General features: G+C 45.0%; 1 protein-coding gene across 1 annotated transcript; it reads right to left on the reverse strand.

Moving 5' to 3' along the window:
- Positions 1–497: 497 nt before the first annotated feature.
- Positions 498–8,023, reverse strand: LOC136579705 (zinc finger protein 271-like). The gene is made up of 2 exons (XM_066579767.1): positions 7,951–8,023; positions 498–2,666 (listed from the first exon to the last, which is right to left on the reverse strand). Exon 2 carries the CDS (start codon positions 2,653–2,655, stop codon positions 1,141–1,143), a length of 1,515 nt encoding a protein of 504 aa, XP_066435864.1. The 5' UTR covers positions 2,656–2,666; positions 7,951–8,023; the 3' UTR covers positions 498–1,140.
- Positions 8,024–15,203: the final 7,180 nt, after the last annotated feature.

Below are 15,203 nucleotides of genomic sequence, written 5' to 3' on the forward strand. Positions count from 1 at the left end.
GCTCTACTCGAGTAACGAACCCCATTGACTACAATGGGAGACTCGAGCATTTTTGTATGTGGGACGCCGGGTCCCGAGCTTTTTTTTTTCTCTCCCTTTCTCCCTCTCCCCCTTTCCCCCTCTCTCCCCCTCCCGCCTCTCCCTGTCTACCAGCCAAAAAATTTGCCATTGGCGCGCGCTACGGCAGGAAGGGGTCAAAACAGGCATGTCACAGCAGGGAGGAGCCAAAAACTGGGGCGGGGTCGAATACGGCGTGATGCTAGTTCGAGTAACGAGCACCATCGTGTACGCTAATACTCGAACGAGCATCAAGCTTGACAGAGTATGTTCGCTCAACTCTAATGGCTGATTAATTTCAAATACATTGCCACACATGTCCACTATCTGTGTTTGCTTTTGCAGTTCACCTCAACTTCACTTCAGTGGAGCTGAGCTGAGCAGCAAAAACAAACCATGGACAGGTGTGGCGCTGTTTTTGGAAATAAGGTTAGATTTGGAATCTCATACTGGACATCCCCTTTAAGACATATTACAACCATCTACATTGTTATTAGATGTTTACATTTTCCATATATCTGACACTTAATTTTAACATATCAGAAGCTTGTGTTAGGGGTGGTCTGGGAACTGGAACAACCATCAATGTCCTCAACAAACATGGCCCAGCACTCATGGTCATCTCTCTTAAAAAAGATAGCAGGTACAGAAACCTACAAGTGCTCTCAGTAGTTTTCAGGAACAGTATCTCCTTGTTGAAGGAGAAAAGGATCTTCCTGTAATATTTGTGCAATTCGTCTTTCAAAAATTACATTTTTTTCCAGTGTACATTTTTGGTGGTTATGACACCAGTTAGGCCACTTTCACACCTGTGCTAAGAGCTCAGTTCAGGTTTCTGTTTTTCTGCTCCATTAAGGGAGCACAAACATCGAATGCCTGCCAACAGATCCATTCTATGAAGAAATCAAACGGCACCTAATGAACCCTATTGATTATAATGGACTCCATTCGATTTCCGTCCAGCTCTCCGTCATTTTCCCGGATGAAATAACACAGCATACTGCGCTATTTCAACAGAACTTTTATGGCAGACATGTAGCAAAGGCCACAAAAGGTGCCTCCAGTACAGATATGAATGTGGCCTTAGACCAACACAACTTCTATTGAGTTGCCATCATCAACGTCTACTAAAGTCTCACTTTCCTCACAGGCCCCCCGTCCTTGATTTTTCGGATGGGACTTTAAGTAAGGCATCTGCGAATAAGTCTCATCATTCTGGTGAAAGTTGACTGCCTGGTTCTTCGAATGGACCTGCTGATGACGCGAGAGATCACTGGATTCTCGAAAAGCTTTGTCGCAGTGATAACGTCGCTCTCTGGTGTGGATCTGCTTGTGTCGGTCAAGGTGAGTGAGCTGTTGAAAAGTCTTGCTACAGATGTGACAACTGAAAGGCCGATAGCCGGTATGCATCAAGTAATGACGATGCAGGCTCGAAACACGGGTGAAATACTTGGAACATAGACTGCATTTTAGTTTGTCTTTAATGTGCTTTTCTTGTATGGGATTATCATCTTTCCAGTGGTTTTTGTCATGATGTGCACATCCTTGTTTCCTCTTTATACCGCAAGAGTCTTCAGTCACAGTAGACCTGGATTGAGAAGATAATGAGATGACCTCAGGACTTCGCTCTTCTTTCAGAAGCCTCTGTTGTATTCTACCAATATGCCAGACTGGACGCTGATAAGGTTTTTCACCAGTATGAATACGTTGATGCTTTAACAAGTCACTGGTATCTCTAAAACCTTTCGGGCATATAGAACATTTAAATGGCCTCTCCCCTGTATGGACCAAGTAGTGACGCTGAAGGTGGGTAGCTTGCCGGAAAGACTGATTGCAGATGTTGCAGGTGTAAGGTTTCTTGCCCGTATGTATGACAGTGTGCTTCCTCAAATTAGAGGAATTATTGAAACACTTCTTACATTCGACACATTCGTAAAGTTTCTGCCCCGTTGGTCCAATCCTTAGATGCACAGGGCGATGAGCATCAAGTTCTTTCTTTGTTACAAATGATTTACTGCAGAAGGAACACTGAAATTCTTGAGGAATCTCCTCATTCTCATTAGTCAGTATAACTCTATGACAATTTTCAACTTTTTGTATTACCGTTGGTTGAGTCTTTGCATGCTTTTCCTTATGTCTCCTCATATAACAGATACGAGAAAAGCTCTTCTGGCAGATGGGGCAACTATAAGGCCTCTCGCCTGTGTGTACTCGAAAGTGAACCCTCAGCTCGGTGGAGTCCCTGAATCCCTTAGTACAAAAGGCACAACGATATGGTCGCTCGCCTGTGTGCACCAAGCGGTGGCGGTCAAGCTGTGATTTTTGACGGAAGCTACTGCCGCATAGATCACACACATAAGGCCTCAGGCCTGTGTGGATATTTTTGTGGCGCCTCAGGTTGGAAGCGTCAGAAAAGCAACGATCACACAAATCGCACTTGTACTGCTTGCGTCCCATCACTATGGTTGGCTGATTACTTGAGACACCCACTTTTTTCAAAAATTCTCCCATGGAAAAGGGGCTGTTTTCCAATTTGGCTTGTGCTGCCTTCACGCTATCAAGCATGTCACTCAGACAGGAAGTAAGCCCCTCCATCATCTTGTAGACCACTATGAAAAGACAAAAGTAAATATTGTTGTATAACTCGTCATATAATAACAGCATAAAAGACACCGAAAAATAAAGGAAATATTAAAACTGGACAGAGCGTTTTACACATAAAACCAGTGAATGATTATCCATGTTCTGTCACATAGGAGATCTATGAAGAAATAGAGAGAGGCCAGTTTTATGAGACTTACAGCCGCAAGTCCTGGCCAAGTATGGGTCTAATGATCCAAACTAATGGCGACATAGGGATCTGTGGTGCCATAGGTTGGTATGGCCTAAAAGGGGTTTTCCGGGCACAAAATGGAAATTCTGAACATTCGGAAATCTAGGAGGTTCAGCTAATTAGTGGCAGCCTGAACCTTTTACTTGCCACTCTGCACCCTCTTCTTTGTCCCATGTAGCCGATGATCTACCGCTGTGTTTACATGCATCACTTCCACGAAAGACACAATAACAGACTGTTAGCTACAACTCCCAGCATGCATAGAGCTTGTCTCACGGCCTATTTCAATGGTTTTCCAATTAGTTAATTTACACAGACGAAGAAATATAGTTACTAACACTATTCCCATAGGTATTGTCACACGGTCTAAAGGTTTCTTGTCTACTACTTGCATACTTTTCCTACTTTTGATAAATAACTTCAGGGAAACATGTAAAGCGTACTGCACATTTTCAGACTAATGATCTGTCCTTTAAATAAAGGTAACACCCCTACTGGAGGTTCAGTGATGGCAGCTGGGATTAGTATCTCGGCCTATATGGTTGCCGAGTAGGCATGTGTGCTTAAAGGAGTTGTGTCATTATTAAAGAAAAATTTTGACTTCTGGAGGTGGAACATCAAGGAATGGCCGATTTTTATCCCGCTTCCCCCGGACCAGGCATTTAAACGGTATCCACACCGTGGAGACTGGGAATATAACGGGCTGCCAGAGCTTCCAAGACAGCTCACCTCTCTGTGTAGCTCTGGGTGTGCGCCATTGGGGACACTTCTCTGGAGTCCAAAGGTTTGTGTCCGCTTCATAGGAGGCTGCAGAAGTATGGGTTCCATACTGGACACACGGCCTGCTTGTACAGATCCCTCGCGCATTGGAAGACCTGGCTGCCTTGAACACATTCCTTCGCTATAGCTGACAGATCTCTGCACTGAAGCAGTGGAAGAGATTCCGCAGACAGCGCCATCTACCCTCTTGCAACCCACTGGAAAACTGACAGACAACGGAGGTACCTGGTAGGAAGGGAGAAACTGTGAGGACTCAGGCCACTGCTGTGATTCCTGACAGAGACTGTTGGTGGGGTAGAAAGGACCAGCGGGGTCCAATACCCACCTATACTGCTACCCATTAACACACAGTGCTTCCCCTCTGCTGCTCCTTAACCTAGCTTGTCCAACAGGAACTTAGAGCAGCTTCTTATTAAACCCCAGTCACATATAATGCTGCATGTTGACCATCACTATATTTGAGAAAAACCCCCGCACTTCCACTTCTGCCCACTAGAGGTCACTACGGCTTCAACATTACTCCATACATCATCTGACTATAATAATCTACTTTTGACTATTTAGAACACTTTAAAGCTTCCCAATAAAGGCCCATTTACACACAATGATTATTGCTCAAAATGTATTCAAACGGCCAAAAGTGACTGATAATCGTTACATGTGAACATGGGCAGTCGTCCACTATTCCTCCACTTGTTTAGCGCTGTTTTTTAACCGGCATAAAAATAGTCGGCAGGCAGCTCAAAATTCCATTTGAATGGAATTCATGCAGTCTTTTGAGCAGCTTGAGAACTTGAGGGGAGTAAACAATGTACTACATACATTGTTTACTAATGGCGGAAGAAGACAATGGAATCCTGCTGGCCAGATAATCCCTCGCATAAACACAAGCCCATCTGAGCAAACTAGTTCTACTTCTACTAAAGATTACTTTAGCTAATGAGGGAAAAAGAGATGGTTTCAAGCCATTAAATTTTATACAAAAAAGTCATCAATTTGTTCAGTCATTCGGCCGTTTAAGCGATAATCATTGTGTGTAAATGGGGCTTAAGAGTAGACTATCCCCTTACAACCTGACTTGGTGATATCGCATATTATAGTGACCGTAACTGCCTTGATTTTGTTGTGATTACTACTAGAGACAGTGGGAACTTTTCATACACCTGATCTCTGTATCCAGTTTCCTATTTTCCCAAGCATGATTACTGGACTCTCCATGCAATGGTTCTAATTAGCATACAAATGTAAGTCGATGTCATACATTACTTCCACGGCGGCCGTATATCTTTACATCTGAAGATCGCTTATCCCTTTCCAATCCACTGCCTGACGTCTAAAGACATTATGATTTAAGACTGTACAGCTCCGATGTTGGAAGACGTCCGTCGGGGTTCTCTTACTGTATATGGCCAGTCTCTCTGCTGTTGGAGCCTATCCAACGTGTTATCTCATGCAGTACTGGCTTTAGCCAGTAGATAGCGCCGTTTTCTAACGGCAGAAAAAAAGTAAGCCCCCTAAGAAAACCAGGATACAAATTGGATTGGAAAGGGTTAATACGCTCTTTCTTTTTGTGAGCATGTTGGGTTGTGGAAAAATTTCTGCTCCCTCAATCTCAAGACACGGGCAACATGAAATACCAGTGACAAAACCTCCAAAACGTCTGAGACACAAGCGATAACATATTGCAGGACCTGCAGAGTGTGGGATCCTCCAAATGTGAGGCACTGATGTTGAAAGCTCTGTCACACCCCACATGCTCCCCATAACATTTAGGAAATCCTTGATTAGATATCATTAGGTAGAACTTACCAGATCGCCTATAGCTTTTATATTCGGCCAACATCTTGTGCTATGTTGTAAACCTGGAAAAACTCTTACTAACTTGGAAAAGGTTTCCACTTACCTTTATGCCTAGAGTGCCAGGCAGGCATTAATACTCCCGCACATGGTTTGGGGTGTGGAGGAGGTTTGGCAGAGACAGTCTGGGTGAGAATGTTTGGTTTCTGTATCTACTACATGTACTACCAATATATCTTCATCCCCGGGTCGAACGGTAAATCAGTTTCCTTTTATAGGACATATATTTGGGGCGGGGAAGCAGTCCAGATTACTAAAATTGATATCTTATAACAACCTAGATACTAGAGGGGGGCTTGAACTTCCCCGATATCAAACCACTGAATTGGGAGGTACAATATAACATCATAAAGGATTGGATTCATGGTAGTTCCTACAAACAAACCCCTCACTGGACCAAACATTCTCACTAACCTCCTCCACACCCAAAAACAAGGGTGGGAGTACTACTGTCTGGCGCTCTTGGCACAAAATTAGAGCATTTAAAAGGTCTAGATCCTACTAACTCACTATACAAAAATTATTTTTATGCCATTCTCCATGAAAGATAAGTATGTTTATTGTCCAGGTTGTTATGAACACGACAATATCTATTATGTGCTGCTTTTTGAAAAAATAAAAATAAAAAAATTGGCATTTTATCCATTCAAACGTGTTTTTGTGGAGAAAAATTACATATTTTTTTAAACTGGATTTTTGTTCTTTAATTAAACTTTATAGAATTTTTTTTGACGCTATTCATTAGTCCCTCAAGGAGACTTGAAGGGTATTAGTGTATCTTGACGCCACCGGAACCTAGGGGTTTGACAGGAGGAATGCCCCTGTCACACCCCTAGCTCCTGATTGGCGAAATGCTTGAAAGTGATAGCAGAATCTGGATGTCTTTTTGCCAGCCGTGGCTGGTTTCGGTGAGGGTTAGTTGCCCACTTAGGCTTAGCTTATTAGCGAAAACGCTAAGCCTATCTGCAGAACTAACCCTCACCCTAACCGGTCACGGCAGGCAAAAAGACATCCAGACGCTGCAGCTGTCACTCACATCTCGCCACTTCCGGTGGTGACAAGATACACTAATACTGACTTGAAGATGTGATCATTCAATAGCTAGGATAGTACACCGCATTACTTATGTAATGCATTCTACTAAGCCTATGACAGCAGCATATTTGACTCTGCTGGAGATGCGGCCTAATAGGCTGAGTTACATGGCAGACATGGAGGCCTTTGTCAAGCTTCCAGCTGCCATGGGAACCCATTGGTACCTTGTGATGACACTGCGGGTTGCTGATGGGTGACAGTGACTGTCAGCTGCTTACATGCTGCAATTCCTATTGATTGTAGTATGTAAGGGATTAAACTTCCAGGATCTAAGGTTTCTCCTCTCCTGGCTATTACAGCAGGAGCCTGGCTGTCAGTAGTCAGCTAACCCACTGCCCTAAAAAGTTGTATGTGCAGGTTTAAAACTAGAGATGAGCGAGCGTACTCGGATAAGCACTACTCGCTCGAGTAATTTGCTTTATCCGAGTATCGCTGTGCTCGGGGCTAAAGATTCGGGTGCCGGCATGGAGCGGGGAGCTGCAGGGGAGAGCGGGGAGGAACGGAGGTAAGATCTTTCTCTCCTTCTCTCCCGCCCGCTCTCCCCTGCGACTCACCTGTCAGCCGCAGCGGCACCCGAATCTTTAGCCCCGAGCACAGCGATACTCGGATAAAGCCAATTACTCGAGCGAGTAGTGCTTATCCGAGTACGCTCGCTCATCTCTATTTAAAACCCATTAATGAGGTCAGTAAAAGGCATATTGACCATCACTAAGGACTTCTTCACACGAGCGTAGACGCATTTGTGCACGCCTCAGCACTGCGTTTTTGGAGAATTAACTATGCTTTTATTTGTGCACATATCAGCATATTTTACTGTCTGTTTTCCACCCACAGGGCTTTTTTTAATTGCGCATAGCCAACAAGATGCACCACTTGAAATGGGTAATGAGTTCCAGATGTGTTTTTTTATGCAGTGTTTCACGCATCTTCTTGCCTATTGTGCGCACATTTGTAGACTCCCCCATTGACTTCTATAGGGACCTTTGGGGCGCAAATGCGCAGAAAAGTAGAGCATGCTGCGGTTTTTTTTGTGCAACCAAAATCTGCATACAAAAAACTGAAATGTGAACAAACCCATTGAAATCAATGGGTTCTATTCTCTGCATATTGCGTGCATAAATTGTACATTTGCAAATACACCCGTGTATAGGAGCCATAAGGGTTTAAGGTAGTGCATTAACAATACAGTGCACTATGGTGAAAGCAGCCTGGACATCATTCTATAGGATTACAGTAATCCCACATCCAACTGAACATGCGTTTCCTTGGTAACTGCAACAATGTAGCAGCAGCCTGTCTGTGAGTCAGTGCAGGGCGGTATATATTACCTCTGACAGCTGCAGCAGGACCACCTTAATAAGTGCAGCCACAAATGTCCAGCAGCATCTCCAGCTCCTCCTCCCCTTCTTCTAGACATTAAACAGTGTACCCATGAGCTCACAGGAAGTTGTACGGCTGTTACTACGGAACAGGGAACACAGCTCAGAACATTAGTTCCTACTCATTTAATATTTAGGGACAGCTCCGACAAGGATTGTCACAGAGCTTTTCAAGAAACAAGAGCCGCATGGACTCTGTGCCTCCTTACAGCTTTGCCATTTGCATAAAGCCTGTCCGTATAGCAGACATATCCACTGTTTAATGCACTCTTTGTCAAACAAAATCAAGCACATAGAAGAAGTTGTCGTTTTGCTGCAAAACTCGTCCTACAGTTAAATCTCAGGCAGATATGCAAATGATTAGAGTTGTGATGTGATTAGATGAACGGTCTTGCCACCTGAGGCCATAAAAGTGGTTCCACCCTTGGTCTCTCGGAGGCTCCTTGTGTGTAGTGGCCTCTTCTTCAGCTTGTATAAAGCTTGTTGACCACTGGACGCCTCTATGACATAGAGAAGAGATTTCACCCCGTTACCAGAATTTGATAAAGGGGTGCATTATTAGAATGCAATAACCTGGATGTCATATCAGTCTGACCAGACTGTTAGAAGGTATTGGGACCAGTGGATTCATGACTTCACACACACAAGAGCTCAGGACAGTGTTAGGGGGGTCTAGACAGACCGTTCAGCTGATGCTGTCTGCTTCCGAATTAGTCTTAGATATGAGTACTCAGACGACGCAAATGGACGACCACATGCGACATGTGATGCCTAGCGAAGTAAGTTTATTATTTGCAAAGTACAGAATTTAAAGAGAAGAATTTGTTACGTAATGATTCAATCACTGCGCATGTCCAGGGTCGCTGGACATCTGGAGAAACAATTAATAATACTCCTTTCAAAGACACCTGGTTTCCCAGGACAGTACATCAACATATTATGATCAGTTTATCAAAGTAAAAAGTATTCAAGGATACTTTCCCAGAATGGAAGAAAAAGGGAGGATAGATGAGAACTCGTGTGAGAGAAAAGGGAGGATAGATAAGGTGAGAACAAGAACAGAAAGAAATACAGAAAGATAATATTTCAGACAGAGAAATTAAAGCTTATTTTTCTCTATTTTATTTGAGACAGGAGTAAATCTAGAATTAACCCCTCACATTCCCCCATCATGCTAGGTACGTTCACCCGAGTGGTGCCAGCTCCTGCCAGATTCCCTAGAGTCATGTGGTGGTCCCAAAGTCCATCTGGGTTAAAGTTTAGCAAAAGCCTTTTCACTACAACATGTGATACAAGACATGATTAACTTTAAAGCAACATATATGACGAGCAAAATCATTACTACTTGAAGCATACTTTGTAAACTTCCCATGAACCATCCTCCCAGACCAGAGAACCAATTAGCGGGATTGAGAAGGCTAAATGTGTTACCTCACCAGCTATCTCTGGTTTCTGAGTCTTCATTTGTCCATGCAAGCAATTCTTTTGGCGAAACAGGAACAGCCAGGAAAGGAAGACTAGTGGCACCAGGTGTGTGTGCAAGTCCAACAGTCTTTCACCTGTGAGGTGTTCAGTCCATCTACCAGTATTTGGTGGTGTCTAACAAAGTGGTTCTGGGCATTGTCATTTTGCACCCTCTCATAGGGGCGAAGCATGGAGTGAGGAGGCCAAAAAGTCCATCAATAAACAAAATATTCTTCATTTTCCTTCTCATAGGGGGGGCAAAGCAGGGCGTGAAAAGTCCCATAAGTCCCAAGACAAGCAACAGTTCCTTCAACTTTTACTGAAGTAGGTGTGGTCAGCAGGACTTGATAGGGCCCCTCGAATCTGAGCCCTAGGGATTTCCAGACACGCCTCTTTATGACCACCCAGTCTCCAGGTTGTAAAGAGTGTGATCCCTCTAAGTTGTCTGGGTCTGGAATGGGAGAAAAAGACTAGATTCTGGGTTACTGTTAGTTGGTCACACAGGTGCTTTACATATCCGGCTACTGTGTCATAGCCCTGCTGTAGGACCTGTGAATGATACAGCCCCAATCTTGGCACAGAGCCAAACAAAACTTCTTTTAACTTAAGCGTACCATTTAGTCTTTTAACTTTGTCTGAACTCTGCGGGTGGTATAGGGTGTGAAACGCTTGTTCCACCCCAAGGGCTGACATCACCTCTTGCATCACTCCACCTGTAAAATGTGTACCTCTGTCACTCTCAATTGTCTCTGGTACCCCAAATCTACATATAAGTTCTGACACAAGTTTAGTCGCTGTGCATTGTGCGGTGGCTTTGGACAGGTACACGCACACAAGGACGTACTCATACCTGCCTGATTTGGAAAACTGGATGTAATCGATTTGTAATCTCTGAAAAGGATACAGTGGTCTGGGTGTGCACTTCCGGGGAAGGGGGGGGGTCCTCACCACTTGTTGTGCAGGGTGCACACTTCACATGCCTTCACATATGCCTTTGCCATCCTGTCGAACCCTGGAGCATACCATACCTTGTCCACAACAGAAACCATGGCATTCCTAGAGGCATGCACTTTCCCGTGAGCTAGGACGGCAAGGTGGGGGTAGGCAGCCGCTGGTAAACACACTCTGTCTCCCATTCTCCATACATCATCTACGTACCTAGCTCCTGCCTTGGTCCACCGCTCCACTTCATCCTGTGTGGCGCCAAATCCCACATCAACAAGGGTGGTGGGACCAAGATCCAACTTACAGCACAGAGGGCTTGGGGGGTCTTGAGTCCTGTTCAGGAGTGCTGCAGCCTTGGCTGCCCTATCCACTCTATCGTTTCCCTTGCTCTCTGGTGACTGCCCCTGCGTGTGTGCTTTAACCTTTATTATGGCCACCTGTTCGGGCAACATGATGGCTTGCATTAATCTACCTACTGATACACCGTTCTTAACGGGCTTGCCTTGTGCCGTGAGAAAGCTCCTGGACCGCCAGATGGGTCCATAATCGTGTGCAGTACCAAAGGCGTACCTGGAATCAGTGTAGATGTTAGCAGTGGTACCTTCTGCAATCGTATCGTACAGGCCTCAGTTAGAGCACGGAGCTCAGCCTCCTGCGCTGACATGTGTGGCGGCAGTGGTTTTTGTACAAGTATCTCATTCAGTGGGACTACTTTAAAACCTGTTACAAACCTTCCTTCGTCATTCAGGTATCTGGATCCATCCACAAACAGCTCAAACTGGGGGTTCTGCAGGGGCTTGTCTGTGACATGCGCAAACCCAGCCGTTTCCTGGGCCATGAGGGCCACACAGTCATGCTGGTTTCCGGTGTCAAATGCCTCCTGTTTGTCAGTCAGGGAGTTGTAAAACAACTGATCCCCTGTACTTACTCCCCCATTTGAATCTACGTCACCTAATGGAAGTAAGGTGGCTGGATTCAAGGTGGTGCACCTTTGGAATGAGATGTTCGAGGAGGAATGCACTGCGAGTTCCATTTTTATCTGTCTGGCAAGAGACAGATGATGACGACTTACCTGAGTCAGGATACCATGTATGTCATGTGCGGTGTAGATCACCATGGTGTGATCTAGGACAACGTCAGGACTTTTGTCCAGTAGTGCCTGAACTGCTAGAACCGCTCGGACGCATGATGGAGACCCTCTAGCCACCGCGTCAAGATGGGCACTGTAGTATGCTACAAGTCGCTTTTTGTCACCATGCATTTGTGTCAGTACAGCGGTGGCGTGTCCCGCCATCTCAGTGACGTACATTTGGAAGGGTTTGTCATAGTCTGGCAGCCCCAGTGCGGGTGCACTGGTTATCTGTACTTTCAGCTGATGGAAGGCTGACTCGGCCTGCGGGGTCAGGGCAAATGGCCGTGAACCCAAACAGTCGTACAGAGGCTGCATGGTCATGGAGGCAGAGTGTATCCATGGCCGACAGTATGAAACCAGTCCCAAGAAGGTACGCAACTGGGCATGGGAGGTGGGAAGTTGCATGTCACTTACCACCTTCGTGCGCTCCGGCGTCAGGTGTTTAGTACCTGGACCTAGGCAGTGGCCCAGGAACACTACGTGAGATTTGCAGAATTGAAGTTTGTCTTTGCTGGCTTTACAGCCATTCTACTCTGATGGAGGAAACACAAAAGGCTTAGTGATGCATTGAGGCAACTATTTGGGTCAGGAGCACACAAAAGTAAGTCATCAACATATTACAAGAGGGCAGTGCCCTTGGGAATTAGCCAGGCGTCTAATACCAGCTTCATGCATCTGGTGAACTGGGTTTGGGCTATTCTGTGCCCCTTACGGTAGCACTGTCCAACAGTACTGCTTTTCTCTGAAAATAAATGCAAACAAATACTGACAGTCTGGCTGTCCCTTTATACTCTTTCTCTTAACGGGGAACAAAAGGGGTATTGGCTGGGAAGACACATTCCTTAAGGGCTTTAAGTTGACATAAAGAAGAGACAGTATCTGCAATTGCATCTTCCTGGACATGTGCCAGGGGGTACTGATGGACCAAGGGGGCTTTTTCCCCTTCCTTTAGTTAAACCATTACCGGTGGGACTGACAGTCTGCCGAGGTCCGTCTGTTTGGTAGCCCAAAGCCTCGAAGGAACGACACTAAAAACTTGTTCCTCTGCGTGTGTAAGAGTGAGGACAGGGAGAGGTGTCGCTTGGTCTGCTGCCATCCGACAGAAGGTCGGGTGACTTTCAGACCCGGGGTGTATACGAGCCTCACCGGACGGGTGAAGTTCGATACAACATCCCAAGGGTCCCATCACGTCAGTTCCCAATAAGCTTTCAGGACCTTCCAGCACAAGGAAGCACGTGAGGAATCGCGACCCTTTAAACATTACCTCAAGCGGTTCAGTTTCTGCCAGCTGAATTGGCACTCCTGAAACCCCTTGCACCGATTACCGCTAGACAATCAGGCTGGTATTCTATTTCAAATAGATCAGAACCTTGTTGCAAAAAAAAAAAATTTTTTTTAAATAGCTGACCTGCAATACCTAGATCACCTATGTCTTCTCCTCCCCCCCCTTTGAACTAGGGTACTTAATTGGAAGAAGAGTAGCCGGGTTAAAAGTAGTAGCAACATTGAAAAGAATGAAAAGAGCACATTGTAGCTGGATTTGACGGACCAGAAATAAGTGCTTGGGTTGCACTTGCGTGTATATGCTCCAGATGTCATGAGGGGTGAGGACCACTAGGGGGTAGTCCAATACCAACTCCGAAGATTTGTCAACCATTGCCTGTACTGCTGCCACCGCACAAACACATGAGGGAGCTCCTCGAGCCACTGGATCCAGCCTCATGGAGTAGTATCCAAGTGGCCGTGGTTGTCCTCCGTGCTTTTGTGTCAATACTGTCGTCACATGGCCAGAAAATTCAGTACAGAAAAGAATAAATGGTAAAGTGTAAAAGGGTGGAGAGCTGAGAATTGAGCTTCAGGGGTGAGAGAGACTAGAATGATTGAAAGACAGTCATAGAGTGGTTGCATAAGAGAGGAAACAGAGTGGATCCATGGGCGGCAGTATGAAACAAGGCCCAGAAAGGTGCGGAGTTTGACAGCAGGTGTAAGTACAGGTATGGCTTTTGGACAGCAGCCTTTTGTCCCTATGTCCGATGTCCAGTTCCTTGGGCTAAGTGATGACCCAGGAGAACAATCTTTGTTTTGCAGAATTGGAGTTTGTCTTGGAGGTGGCTTACTATTTGTCAGGACCTGCGGAAAGCTGAGTTTCTGCAGTAGCTGTCAAGACAAATACATGAGCCGGATCCACCAAGAGAGCAGTTAGTTTACAAAACTCTTCTGAACTGTCACCTGAGATCTCAACCTGTACCGATCCATCTGGTGAGAATTTGATGGATGCAGATAAGGCTTGTAAGATATCAGTACAAATAACAACGACATGAATTACAACAAGGCAGAATAATCCATAAACATCTATCCACATTGGAATATTATATTCTTTAAGCAAATTCATTATTAATCTGATACTGTTACCATATTGTGTGTATTTCCTATGAGGTCTATGATTCTGATGACATATCATTGACTCCCTGAGATGCAATCTGTCAAGTTTCTGTCAATTATTATATTTGTTTGTACTGTTTGTCTTTTGGGGATTTTAATGCATTTTTGAATAAATATGTGATTTTATGTGATTATTATTGCAGTGATAGTGTTTTCATTTATAGTGGTCCTGCGTATATACGTCTTTGTCAAAATAAAATCCCACCCCTAGAATGAGTTGTCATTTTACTGCAAAACTCGGCATGCGGTTACATCTCAGCCAGATATGCAAATGATTAGAGTTGTGGTATGATTAGATGAACGGTCTTGCCACCTGAGACCCTAAAAGTGGTTCCGCCCCTTGGCCTATAAGAGGCTCTCGGAGGCTCCTTGTGTGTAGTGACCGCTTCTTCCGCTTGTGTAGAACTTGTTGACCACTAGACACCTCTACGACGCAGAGAAGAGATTTCACCCCGTTACCAGAGTCTGAGAGGGGCACATTATTGGAATGTAGGAAGCTGGATGGTCATAACAACGAATTGCCCACCACCGGGCCGTTCTGACCAGACTGTTAGGTGCTGGAACCAGTGGATGCGTGAGGGCACACAAACAAGGCAACCGGGCTCAGGAGGCCCCCTACAGACCACCAGCTTGTCTGATTGTCCAACAAGCAAGAGCAGCTCCAACTGTTTCATTGGTGCGGAGTTTGACAGCAGGTGTAAGTACAGGTATGGCTTTTGGACAGCAGCCTTTTGTCCCTATGTCCGATGTCCAGTTCCTTGGGCTAAGCGATGACCCAGGAGAACAATCTTTGTTTTGCAGAATTGGAGTTTGTCTTGGAGGTGGCTTACTATTTGTCAGGACCTGCGGAAAGCTGAGTTTCTGCAGTAGCTGTCAAGACAAATACATGAGCCGGATCCACCAAGAGAGCAGTTAGTTTACAAAACTCTTCTGAACTGTCACCTGAGATCTCAACCTGTACCGATCCATCTGGTGAGAATTTGATGGATGCAGATAAGGCTTGTAAGATATCAGTACAAATAACAACGACATGAATTACAACAAGGCAGAATAATCCATAAACATCTATCCACATTGGAATATTATATTCTTTAAGCAAATTCATTATTAATCTGATCCTGCCTGCAATGTCTCATCAAATTTGAAAAAAACCCAAAAACTTTTCCTAACTGCCCAAGCTTCTCACCCCTCCTTTCGGAGAAGAGAGGGATGAAACATT

Source organism: Eleutherodactylus coqui, chromosome 10 (assembly GCF_035609145.1).
Source record: "Eleutherodactylus coqui strain aEleCoq1 chromosome 10, aEleCoq1.hap1, whole genome shotgun sequence".
Classification (NCBI taxonomy): Eukaryota; Metazoa; Chordata; class Amphibia; order Anura; family Eleutherodactylidae; genus Eleutherodactylus; species Eleutherodactylus coqui.